General features: G+C 41.5%; 4 protein-coding genes across 4 annotated transcripts; all 4 read right to left on the reverse strand.

The window, feature by feature from the left end:
* Positions 1 to 505: 505 nt before the first annotated feature.
* On the reverse strand, positions 506 to 5884 carry TM35_000401590 (putative ABC transporter; the record flags this gene model as incomplete). Its single annotated transcript, XM_029029774.1, has 1 exon — positions 506 to 5884. The coding sequence occupies one exon, from the start codon at positions 5882 to 5884 to the stop codon at positions 506 to 508; it is 5379 nt and encodes a 1792-aa protein (XP_028878958.1).
* Positions 5885 to 6267: 383 nt separating this feature from the next.
* On the reverse strand, positions 6268 to 9525 carry TM35_000401600 (uncharacterized protein; the record flags this gene model as incomplete). The annotated part of the gene is made up of 1 exon (XM_029029775.1): positions 6268 to 9525. The coding sequence occupies one exon, from the start codon at positions 9523 to 9525 to the stop codon at positions 6268 to 6270; it is 3258 nt and encodes a 1085-aa protein (XP_028878959.1).
* A 928-nt stretch (positions 9526 to 10453) lies between these two features.
* TM35_000401610 (putative mucin-associated surface protein (MASP)) lies at positions 10454 to 11350 on the reverse strand (the record flags this gene model as incomplete). Its single annotated transcript, XM_029029776.1, has 1 exon — positions 10454 to 11350. The coding sequence occupies one exon, from the start codon at positions 11348 to 11350 to the stop codon at positions 10454 to 10456; it is 897 nt and encodes a 298-aa protein (XP_028878960.1).
* Positions 11351 to 11962: 612 nt separating this feature from the next.
* Positions 11963 to 12700, reverse strand: TM35_000401620 (programmed cell death 6 protein-like protein; the record flags this gene model as incomplete). The annotated part of the gene is made up of 1 exon (XM_029029777.1): positions 11963 to 12700. One exon carries the CDS (start codon positions 12698 to 12700, stop codon positions 11963 to 11965), a length of 738 nt encoding a protein of 245 aa, XP_028878961.1.
* Positions 12701 to 12756: the final 56 nt, after the last annotated feature.

Genomic DNA, 12756 nt, shown 5'->3' on the forward strand with positions numbered 1-12756 from the left:
AAATAAATAAACAAGAGGAAAACAAGCTGCGGCGATAACACAAGCAGCATCATACCATTAAGTACTATCTCGCAAGGCTTATGCATTTCTAATTCTTATTTCCGTAAGTTTTTTTCTTCTTTTAGTTTGATCACAAATGAGTAGAATCGCTCGGATAAGACTACACAGTGTGACACATTTATCATTTGTTTTAAAACACGTACGTAGATACACGGGGGATGGAAAAGAAAAAACGCTAGCACATAATTAAAAAATAACCGATAAAAACAATGGGAACAAGAAACTCTCTTTAAGGTTTACTATCATAAATAAAACAAAACCAAAAAACTCACATCTTCTTTTTACCCCTTTTCCGTCTTTTTCATTTTTTAATATTTTTTACCTTCGTTTTTGACGTCAGAAAGAGAGAAATATGGAAAAAGAAAAAGAAAAGGAGTAAATTACATACTCTCTCACTCTCTTGTATATCTTCACTTTAGTATTTCCCTTCATTCCTCATCATTTCTTATAGAAGATCTTCCATTTGTTGCGAATGTTCTTCCTGGTGTGTCTCATCCTCCTCTGCCCCTTCACTAATGCGCAGAAAGACCTGTTCGATGCTTGTCTGTGAAACGGCGTAGTCGGCGATGCCCACTTCCTCGCGGTGGCGCTCGAGTTCACCAAACGCCTCCGACAGCCGCGTGCCTGCGGGGAGTGCGTACGTGTAGCGATGGCCTCGCACCTCATCCAACTGCGCGGCGGGGAAACTCCGTTGAATGAAGGCATCCACCTCCTCACGTGGCACATTCTCATGTGTGCGAATTGTCATTTCAAATCCACTGCCGTACTTATTCTTGAGATGTGTCTTGTTGCCAATGCAGCGCAGGGTGCCGTCCACCATGATGGCCACACGGTGGGCGAGTGCCTCCACTTCCTCCAAGTGGTGTGTTGTCAAGACCACAGCGCAGTTGCTCGCGATGGACTGCACAGCCGTCCAGAGACCACGGCGGGCCACAGGGTCCATCCCGGCGGAGGGTTCATCCAAAAAGACAACACGCGGGCCGCCAATCAACGCAAGCGCAACAGACAACTTACGGCGATTGCCGCCACTCAACGCAGAAGCACGGGTCTTGGCGTATGATGTGAGTTCACACAACTGCATGAGTTCCTCCACCACCGTCGCACGCTGCGCTTGAACAACACCACGAATGCCAGCGTAGAGCTGAAGGTGTTCCCGCACTGTAAGAAGATCAAGCAGCGCATCAAACTGTGGACAGTAACCAATGAAACGTAATGCTTCTCGTGATTCACGCATAGTGTCCTTACCGCAAATAAACGCATGTCCAGCGGTGGGCACAATCTCTTGACAGAGAATAGAAATGGTGGTGGTCTTTCCCGCACCATTTGTGCCCAGGAAACCAAACACCTCACCAGGCTTGACACCAAACGTGATATTCCGTACAGCCACCTTACCGTTACCGTACACCTTGCGAAGATTTACAACACGCACAAGATCTTCTTCACTGCTAGGGTCCTCCACTACACGACGACGCTCCATCTGAACATCCTCATCTTCGTCTGTAAAGACCTCAACTGCTTGACTTTTTCGGCGCAGCATCATATCCGTTCGCATGCGTCTTGTTGGGTGATCCACAATGAGTGTGATCAAAAAGAAGATGAATGCCTCTCCCACCATGAAAATAATAGGGAAACCCACAATTTGAAGATCCCAGGCTGAACTGATGCTGCTGCCTAATCCCTGTTTACCAGGAAGAGAGGCGAGGTTTACAATACCCTCACCAACGCAGTAACTAGGGAAAATACGACATACCCACTTAAGGACTGATCCCGCGGATTGGGTAGATGGAAGTATGGTAAGAATGGTAACCAATAATACAAGGAAAAAACCAGTAATAAAGTTTCCAAGTAACACTGTGTTCTGCGCAGTTGAATGTTCTTTAAATAGAAACGAAATGGCGTACGACATGGGAATGCATGAGAGTCCATAGGTGATGAAAAGAATGAAGGTTGGTCCAAAAGTATCCGATCCAACATATTCATGCCGCCCAAAGATAAGGAATACAATGATTACCAAAATCATCATGACAAAGTAGGAACAAAAGTCAAAGAGATAATTGGAGAGCCAGTAGATTGAAAAACGTAGTCCTGAGACATTTTGAAGATGACGGGCTTTGCATTCACGTTCTTTTACTACCCAGGAGACAAACGTTGATGGTACAAAAGAGAATGGAATCATAACTAACAATCCCATTAACATGGCTTTCATTGTATCACGAAATGCCTCTTCATGCTTGGTACGCACAACAGGGAAATTCTTCGTGTTGAAAATATCTTCAACGTACTTTGTCGTTGACAATGGTAATGCATTTTTTACCATGGCTCCGTAATAGCCTACCATACCTACTCCTGGTGCATGGTGTGCAGACATGTTAAAGAAAATAGTTGTAGGTTCAACAGTAGAAGCGCCACAGGCCATGGATGTAAATCGATGTAAAGAATGCTCATTATAATTATCAACGAGGTAATTTGATAATTCAGTGGCTGTGGTAAGGTCATCGTGAACCACGAGTTTCGCTTCACTTGCGAATGGAACTGAGGTATTGAAAAGATTTGCGCAATTGGCAAGATCAATTTGTACCTGTTCATCGTACATATTTGAGGTAAGCCTTAGTGATGGGTTTGAGGTAAAATTTATCATGTTGAGAAGCATGGCAAAGACAATCATAATTACTGGGAAGATAACTTGAATACACTGTGTACGTCGATCACGGAGAGCATTCAGACACCGTTTCCACATGGATGCCTTGAATTGAGATGACATAAGTGCCTTCTCATCTGAAATGCGTTCGGCATCCCACACAGAGCCGAGTTTCCCTGAAAGTGAAGTTGTAGTTGTAGTTGGAGATGGAGACGGAGTGTTATAACGGCTGAATGGGTGTATTCCACTCGGAGGGGATTCTCCAGCATAACAACTGTAGTTTTGGTTGTTGCTGCTGCCGCTGTTGTTGTTATCGTTTTCGCCACTATTGTGGTTCCCTTCTTCCCTGTGGATTGAAGTCGTGCTTTCTTGGCTTGCTGGTAAAGGCGGTGGTGCATCCACTCCCATCACCTCACCATGGGCAATGCGAAGAAAGATCTCCTCCAGTGTGGTCGCAGAGAGCGTGTATCCCTGTATACCGTAAACTTCTCCTGAGTCTTCAATGTCCGCAAGCATATTCGCAAAGACGTGAACATAGGACATTGGTAAACGAAACGAGATTTCTCCTGCAGTACTGCTTAATGTCTCTGCAGAGGAAACATACGAGCGAATAAGTGCAGTAATGGCTTGTCGATCAGCCAGGTTGGTTATAGACATTGTAATGTTATATCCAACACCAAGATTTGATTTTAAAAAGACGCTACTTCCAGCACATTGTAGACGGCCTTTACTCATAATAGCAATTCGATCTCCAAGAAGATCCGCCTCATCCATAAAGTGTGTACTCAACAGGATTGTTCGACCTTTTGAAACTTGACGAAGTAATTCCCATGTATGACGTCGAGCCCCAACATCCATCCCCGCTGTTGGTTCATCCAAGAAAATAAGACGACTATTACCAACAAATGCAATGGCAACAGACAATTTTCGTTTCTGACCCCCAGATAACGCAGATGAGGCATAATTACGTTTTTCTTGAAGATCCACACCATCAAGCATAGTTTCAATAGCTGTCTTCTGCTCTGAACCACAAACTCCCTTAATACTGGAAAAGTACTCCAAGTGCTCACGACAGGTGAGTTCAGGCCAGAGAATATTATGTTGTGGACAGAAGCCAATCTCTTGTCTTGCCGCTCCCAGGTTTTTGCGAATAGAATGACCATAGATAAAACAATCACCACCATCTGGTTTAATCATACCTGTCATCATATTCATTGTTGTTGATTTTCCTGCTCCATTGTGACCTAGCAGAACAGAAATTTCATCCTCCACCAGACTCAAATGTAAGTGGTCTACTGCCAAAAAGGTTTCCTTACCACGTTTAAAGGTTTTCGTTAGCCCACATAAACTCACTGCTGTTTTTGAGGATTCCTCTTCTGTCAAGGGTTCAAATACACCATTTGGATTTCTGCCATCCTCTTCACTTGTCCACTCTTTTTTCCGTCTACAGCAGTAGGCAATGGGTTGAAGAATACAGAAGAGTGGATGCCGTGGAGTACCCCAGTCGTTTGGCACAACCGCATCCAAATATAACATCAACAAGAAGTAAAGAACTAAATCAATCACCATCATACCAAATACGAATATCATGTTTGGTGAATCGTGGCGACTTGCAAAATCCTCAGTACGAAAACCAGTGGATAACTCATGGTTAAACATAAGTGTTAGTCCCACAGAAAAGGCAGTTGGAGACAATATACACAGTGCGGATGTAACCGCACTGCTTGCACTCCTAATGGCAAAAAGCGGAGCAGCGAGTATAAAATATACAAGTGGAGCCAACATAGATGCGAGACGGGCTTTAGAAAATAAAGCCGCAATAAGTCCTGAAAGGGCCACAATTGTCATTGTAAACAAAAAGAATAAGAAGAAAAGGACCCCAAAATTTGATTTCTTCATATAGGTAACCTTCATCAATATAGCGATGATAAGTGAAACCACTGCATACTGTATACAGGCAAATAGAAACCAGACGATGTATTGTACAGATTGTCGAAGTCCCATAATAAGTAGTGCTTCCTTGAGACGTAACTCCTTATCAAGTACAATACGTTTGGTACATTGTGATACAGGATATAAAAATCCCAACACAACCATAAGAGGCACTATGCTTCCAGCTGTAGATAAGAATACATTCTCAACAAAGGCAATAGTTCCCATAGGGGCAATAGATGGTAATGATGGTGCCTCAAGTGTCAATACTTTGGTTATAAGGTGGTTGTACACCACACTTTGCAAAGTAAGAAAACCAGATGTAATGTACTTGGAACCATCACTATCGTGACCACCAAAGTAAAATCTGTCCACAGCTTGAGATGTATGTGGCAAAGCCGTTGCATTGAGACGCAATACAATATCGAAGGAAGGGTCAACGCCATCTGCAGTCACCTTTTCAAGGTCAATTACACCCCAACTCCTTACAGTATCTTCATTATCACGCATATATTTATCCATCTCATCGGTATTATTGAAGTAACCATTGAAAACATATTTGAAGAGTGATGTACTTGTATTCAAGTTACTCGCCAGAGACTCTGTGTATATATTCTGTGGGGCAAAGTACAGCCAACCGGAAGAAAGAATACTGCCAGAGATATGCGCTCCTGGGATCATTGATGCCATACCCCTTGCAACCCATTGTAGTTTTACCATATCGTCAAAAGATGGAACCGGCATTAAAGCATTCTCATAGCCTGAAAGAACCTGAAATGCCATTGCGGTAATTGTTGTCATGTTGGTCGTTGTCTCAAGACATAGGCCATTTATTGGTACACCAGCTTCAGTTCCAAAGCAATATCTCAGTGGTTCGACGGCTGTGCAGGGAAGAAGAGTATCAATGGGACCACCACTCACTTCAGCATTATAGCAGAGACTCGACAAGAGTTTGGTTTGCATGGCAACCAATCCTGTTGTAACATTATTATCCACATAGTTTTTCCCATCAAACGATTTGTCTTTAATCAAAATGGATAATATGATAGTTCCAACAATAAATATAATAGGAATGAGGAACTCCACAATGCTGCTCACAGGAGAGCGACGTCGGTGCAAAAAATTCAGCTTAAATGTGGCTCGAAACTGCTGACAAAATGAACCTCCATGCGATACACTGTAGGAGGTGCCTTCCGGCACTGCGGGTACCAAAGAATCCCTCTTGGGTTTTGGTAAAATTGGTGTACTCGCCATCGAAGATTTTTTTTCTTGTTTGTTTATTGTTTTCGTTTTGTTTTACCTTTTTTATTTATTTTTTGTTTCTTTTCTTGTTTTTGCTTTACGCTTCTCGATGGTATTCACACCCTTTCTCTCTGTTTTTCACACACAGACACACCCAAAGACACACAGAAGCTCCTGGGCTAGGTGCCTTGATCTAAATAGTGAACAATGAGAGAACGAGAAGACATCATGGAGAATGAAGGGAGAACACACACTCATGGCTGTACAGATACGGGTATACAAACAAACATAGGCAGAGAGTTATATTCAAAAGAATAAAAACCACAGACAAAAGGGAAACAAAGAGAAGAAAAATAAAAAAGAAGCGGTAAAGACAGAGGCACTGCTATGGATCTTCATTCACCGTAGAAACGATTGAATGTCAACAACACCAGCAACGGCCAAACATGTTCTCGAAGCACAGATGTCATGGGGAGTGAACGTACAACCGTCACAAGCGCTTCAATTGCATTCTGTGTTCTAGAGGTAACGTGTTTAAGTGGCAGATTCGCCGGGTCTAAAGCTATCGTGAGTAATAAAGTAATGGATTCACGAATAGAAGTGGACTCTGGCAACGGCTTTATGGCATCTGAGCGTGTTTGTACTGGGAAGCACACACAGAGTAGACGTAGAAGACGACTGTCTAATCGCTGGCATAATGTAATACATGAACCTGCTGAGGTGTTCATTCGTGTTAACTCCTCCTCCATCTCGCGTGCAGTGATGCTTACAATATTCTGTGTGAAACCAAGTAGTGAGTCCACGGCGAAGGAAAGTTCAAAGTACGCACTGCCAAGTCCTCTCGTAATACGAGCAGCGTGTGCCTTCCCTTGTTCTGTCGTACCAAGTACGGACATGAGGTGATATGTATCCACATCTCTTCGTTGCAGTCGTTTTCGCTGTTCTCGCAATGAAATCTGGGCATAGTACAGTGAGCACAAGTAACCAAAGCAGTAACTCCAGTAGTCTTGTGGTTGTAACTGGAATTCCTTTGTTGGATAATCTTTCTCTTTCTCTTGTTGTTCTAATTTACGTCGTCGATTTTTCCAGAAGTAAGAGGCGTACTTTTCTTGAATATTCCCTCCTTTTCCCCACTCCACACATAGATCCGATGGTAGTAGTATAAGTGCAATATCCCATGGGAATGTAAAAATAAGTTCAAAGGACGCGAAGGTACGTAACATTTCAAAAGGATGTCCATCATTGGCGTTTTGTGAAGATTGTGATTCGGTCTTTGGTGCTACTGCAAGACGAACAAATGGGCCCAATGGTTTTCCACGAAGTGCATCTGCAAAGGTATTAGATATAAAGATAGAGGCTGTCCCATTACTTGTGTATTCTGCAGCATCTCGTCGGAACCACCAATGGGGTTCGAGAAACAGACGATGTAAGAATGTATACACTATCCGTTCACTATCTCTACAGAGCACAACATCAATAATCAATTTAACTGCCTCACGAAATGTTACATTATGTGATCTTAATAGACGTTCAGGAGTATCAACAGCAGTTCTACTTAAAGGATTCATACTACCATTATTACTAGTTTCACCTCCTAACTTATGTGGAACATCTCGTAGTGAAAACGCAAGAACGTTATCCTCACCATTCACACTTACCTCCAATTCCATATCTAGCATACCATCATCACTATCATTATCATGATTATCATTATTATTATTATTATTATTATTATTATTATCATTATTATTATTATTATTGTCTACAGTATAATATCCCATACGCTGACGAGCCACTGTAGTGGAGAGTAACTCCACAAGACGTCTCTCATGCAATCTTTGCACTACCTGTCCTATAGGAACTAGCAAACTCACACTAACCCATCTTGCGGCAGGCAAAGAAGTATGCAACCATAACTCTGTAATGGGCAAACCCTTTAACTCACTAGTGTCTAGAAGTAACATGTCATGATGTGTTTTATTATCATCTACTTGCAATGCCCAAGTGACACCTTTTGATTGTGAGGATGTATTAAGACTGTATTCAAGATGACTAGAGAGTACAAGTGGTAAAACAATATCTGTAAATCTATTAGATCGTCCCTCTTCCTGTTGTAAAAATCGCCATGATTGCCACTCACTCAACGTTGTACGCCATAATTCTTCTTTATTGGAGTTTGCAATAACACCAGTTGGACGTTGATCTACGGCTCGTTTACGGCACCAACCCACAAGTGTCTTTTGACGTGAAAATGCTACAAAACTACGAAGAATAAAACTTCGCGAAGAAAGCATAGATGCAAATGCAGCTCTACGTCTAGAACGATTTTCACATCGCTGCCGTTTACTTTCCTTACTCTGTTCATTCGGCCCCACACCTTCGTATCCAACACATAATAAAACAAGTGAAAGAATGTCCGTTGGTAAAGCCAATTCTTTTCGATCTAAATGATTGTTTTCACTAACACGTATATGTGAGAAGGAGAGACGAAAAATACGAGGGATCTTTGAACGCCATGTATTCGCATCAATATCTGTTACAAATCCAAAAATAGCTGACGTCATTAGTAGTACATAGGGCCAACTACAATAAATTAATAAAACCATATAGAAACGGTAAAGATCCATGGTATTACTATCCTGCATTACACTCATTCGTACAATGAGGTAATCTATGAGTCCTGTAGCACGAGTAACAGTGTCAAGATTATTTGTTTCACTATTTGAATTATTTGTTTGTTGTTGCTCATGTGTAATACTACAGGCATCCTCCATTAAAAGAATACAACGCTTTATGGGTAGAAGAACCTTTTCTACAGTTTGTAGCATATCATTCTGTATAATAGCTGTACAACCTCTAGAGACCACTTCTTCTTGTATATGCAAAGCCCAACTTGCGATATTATGTAAGAATAAACGTACAATAGCACTAAAACGAGAAAGAACAAGAGATGATGCTAATAGTAGTCCATCATCACCTGTGCAAGTTTCTCCATAATTACTAAAGGTATCTTCTGACATTCCAATATCATCTCTAGAGAGAGATGTCGCAAGTTCTTTTATTTGCCAATGGGCTTGAGCAACAAGGTTTGCGGCAGTGAGAATTTTCTCTACAAGTGTACGAACACTAAAAGGTACATCATTCTCCCATAATTTTTGCGTTATCACCACTTTACGGCGTGACCACACTGGTGGTTTGTTCTTCTCTTTTAGAATAGATGTTTCAAAACATTCATTGGGTGACTGACGTAAAGCACAGAGAACATCAAAGATAATACGCTCTATGGCGGTTGAACAGATATCATTCTCTTTAAACTCTGTTCTACTCTCCCCATCACCTCTTCTAAGAGTAATAGGAGCCACATGTAATGGTTTAGCTAATAACGCCGCTGTTGTCTCGGCATCACGTCCCCTGCGCATGGAGTTTCTCCGCTCCTGCAGTGCGTGCTGTACAGAGTTGCGTTGGTGGAGTTTCAGTCTTGCCTTTCCACGCAGTGGAGAGCGGCAGGCGGCGCGCCAGTAGTTTGGAGAGTCCTGATCACTTGCACTATCACTTTCATGTACACTACTGCCACTGCTGCTCCCAGCGCAGGCCTCAAAGTACTCCTGTAGAGAAACATCTTGTCGATAAGAGTAACCAGTCCCTCGACTCATACCGCTAAGCAAGTATAGTTTATATATACGAGTGTGTATGTATCTCTATCTATCTGTGTCTGACTGTGTGGGTAGGTGTGTGTTTGTGAAGTAAACAGCAGAGCGATATACGGACACACTCAGACAGAGAAAGAAGGAGAGAGAGAGAAAAGGGAGAGTTCTTGTGCTAGTACAGATACTCTCTCTCTCAGGTAATGTAGATAAGGGGGGGGGAGAGAGGTATATACCGGTAATAACAGAAAAGAAAAAAAAAAAGAAGAAAAAAAGTGAAAGAGAAGATGGTAAAAGTTTTTAAAGAAATAGCTAGAGTCAAATACAGAAGAAGCAGCCCACCTCCGCTGTTTTGCAGAAGATTTGTAAATAAATCAAGAGAATATAAACAAAAAGAAAGAAAGGAAGGGAGTAAGAAGAATTACCATAGATAAATCTCTTTTTCTTTTTTAACAGATAATTCTCTTCACATATAGATAACTGTTATCTCATTCCGCTATTGCAAAAAGAGAGTGAAAAAAAAAACAAAAAACAAGAAAAGATTCCGTTTAAACAATGCCAAAAAAAAAAACACCGAGAATGAGAGGATCGTAAAAACATCAATGGGGTAATAAAATAGGGGACTGAAGGGAATTAAAACAAAAAAAAGAGGGAAAAGGACATTCGAATTAAGACCCAAATATAGCTTTCAACAAAGCTACGAACCACTATGAAGAATACACACAAATTTTTTTTAAAAAAATCAGGTGTATGGGTAATAAAAAGAAAGCAAAACTTTCACACATCTACTGAATCCCCTTTGAACCAAACCAATATACAAATAAAATAAAAGGTCACAACATAAGAAGAGAACTACCCAACATAAATGGGGAAAAAAAAAAAAAAACACAGACAGACAGACAGACAGACAGAGACACGCACACATGTACACATGGGATCAGTATTCAGTTACACTGCCTGCCCTTCTATTCTCAAGAGGTGTGATTGATGGATCCGCATTCCTATTTTGGCTCAGAGAAGGTCGAGGTGAAGAGTGCGATGTGCTGCGTCGTGGTGTACCAGTGGTAGATTCTTTTTGATAATAGGCGAAAATACCATCATCCAGCAATTCCACATGAGCAGGAGAGCGGGCCATAAGAAACTTTACAAATGCGGTAAGAAGAGCCCTATCACCGAAACAAATATGAACTGCGAGTCCACCATCTCCAGTAAGACGTGCCACGATTAATTTTGGATCAGATGTAAGATAGCCACATGTAATGCGTTGCACATGATGATACTTTACATCTCCAATTAGTGAATCTTCCTTTATTAATATATTAGACTTTGGTTTCATTCCACCAGCTGATTGCACGGTGAGCATATCTTCAACGCGGGCATACATAATTTTTATAGAATGATGTCCCATTTGCAGGGTAACGGCGTCGCCTGGAATAAATGGAGCTGGTCGCTCGTTTATATTAAATGGATAATTCGTCTGCAGAATAGGTAGATGTAGTTTCATCAGAGTTACGGATCCTGGAATTAATGTCCCCAACTCCACAGTCCCAATGGCGCGGAGTTCATCCGCTTGTAATGATCCCGGATCGGGAATCGGGCAGCGGCGTCGGGGCTCGGAATACAATTCACTGTGCGAAGGCCCTCCGATACTTCCGCGTCCACGTTCCTCTTGACGTGCACTTTGGCAGTCTGTTACGATCATACGTGATCGATTTGGCATAGAGGCGCTGCTCCTGCGTCTACTCTGCGAATTCAGAAAAGGTTTTGCTGGCGTGGAGCCGGGTGTACGGTTAATTTCATTCAAAAATCGTCGTTGCCTTGGCTCTGACCTCATTTTATTTTATCTGTTACTTTATATATATATATATATATATATATATATATATTTTTTTTTCTGTATGTTATTTGTTTTCAACGTGTCTTGTTGTATCTGAAAGGGAAACCTAAATAAAAGCAATTCCGAGGTAACAACACAAAGAAAGAGAGAGAGAGAGAGAGAGAGAAAGAAAATAAAGAATTCACGTATATGTATACATCCACAAGAAGGCATTAAGAATGCAGTATTAAACACACACAGAGAGAGAGAGAGAGAAAAAGAAAAGGAAAAAAAAAAAAATTACAATAAAAACAGCAGTAACAACAAAATGCAAAGTAAAAATATATTCATGCCACTAAAAACACATATCATCTGAGAACAACAAGCTACAGAGAGAAAATTTCTTCACTCACCTAACCACAAATCCAGAAAGAAGGAACGAAAGAAAGGGGAAAAAAAAAAACAGAAAAACAAATTTTCACAAGTCTCGGCTTGAAGTAGCACGTTCTAGTCTACGATAATCCCGATTTGCAATGATCAACAAATATGCTTCACATTTCCATTTGATGACTCCTCTTTCTTTCTTTCTCATCTTTTCCCCCTTTTGCCTTCTTTCTTCTTTTTTTTTTTTCACAGCAGCGAAACAGAAACCACAATAAACTTATCAAAGTCAAATATCACGTTACCGTCTGTCCGCACATTCTCATTAAAAGCATTAGATACATTGGATAAAAAAATGGAAATCTCAATGTAATCATCAAAGCCAAGACTTCCCCGTTTCGATCGGTCAAACTTACGCATCATTACTTGGAATGTAGAATCATTAAGGTGATACCCACTCTCTTTCAGTGCCACCCGCACTTCATCGCCACTAAGTCGTCCATCACCACTTGTATCTCTGCGACGAAAGGCTGCACCCATGTATCGAATGTACTCAAGCACCATTTGAAACTCATTTACAAATATCTCTCCATCATAATCCACATCGTACATACGCAGCAATCGTTCTGTTGTGGCGTAGCTAAATCTCATACCAGATGCACTTAGGGCGGTATTAAGCTCTGGAACTCCTATTTTACCTCTGTTCAACCGATCCACCGCCTGAAACTGGCGAATTGTCTCCGGTTCCACCGTTGTACTCGTGAGTGGATGTTGTTGTGATGGTTGTAGTGGTAGTGGTGGTTGTTGGTAAAGGGTTTGAGTCGGTATTTGTGGTTGTGGTGTTGTTGTTGTTGTTGTTGGTATTTGTGGGTAGAGGATTGGGGTTTGTGTTTGTGGTGGTAGTGGTTGTAGTGGTGGTTGTAGTGGTTGTGGTGGTGGTAGTGGTGGTTGAGGGTACCATGATGAGTATGGCGGGGCGTACGTCATCGCGGAAGAAATGCAAAGAAGAAACAAACACAGAAAAACAAACAAACAAACAAACA

This window comes from Trypanosoma theileri (genome assembly GCF_002087225.1).
Source record: "Trypanosoma theileri isolate Edinburgh chromosome Unknown TM35_Tth_40_V1, whole genome shotgun sequence".
NCBI classification, from domain to species: domain Eukaryota; phylum Euglenozoa; class Kinetoplastea; order Trypanosomatida; family Trypanosomatidae; genus Trypanosoma; species Trypanosoma theileri.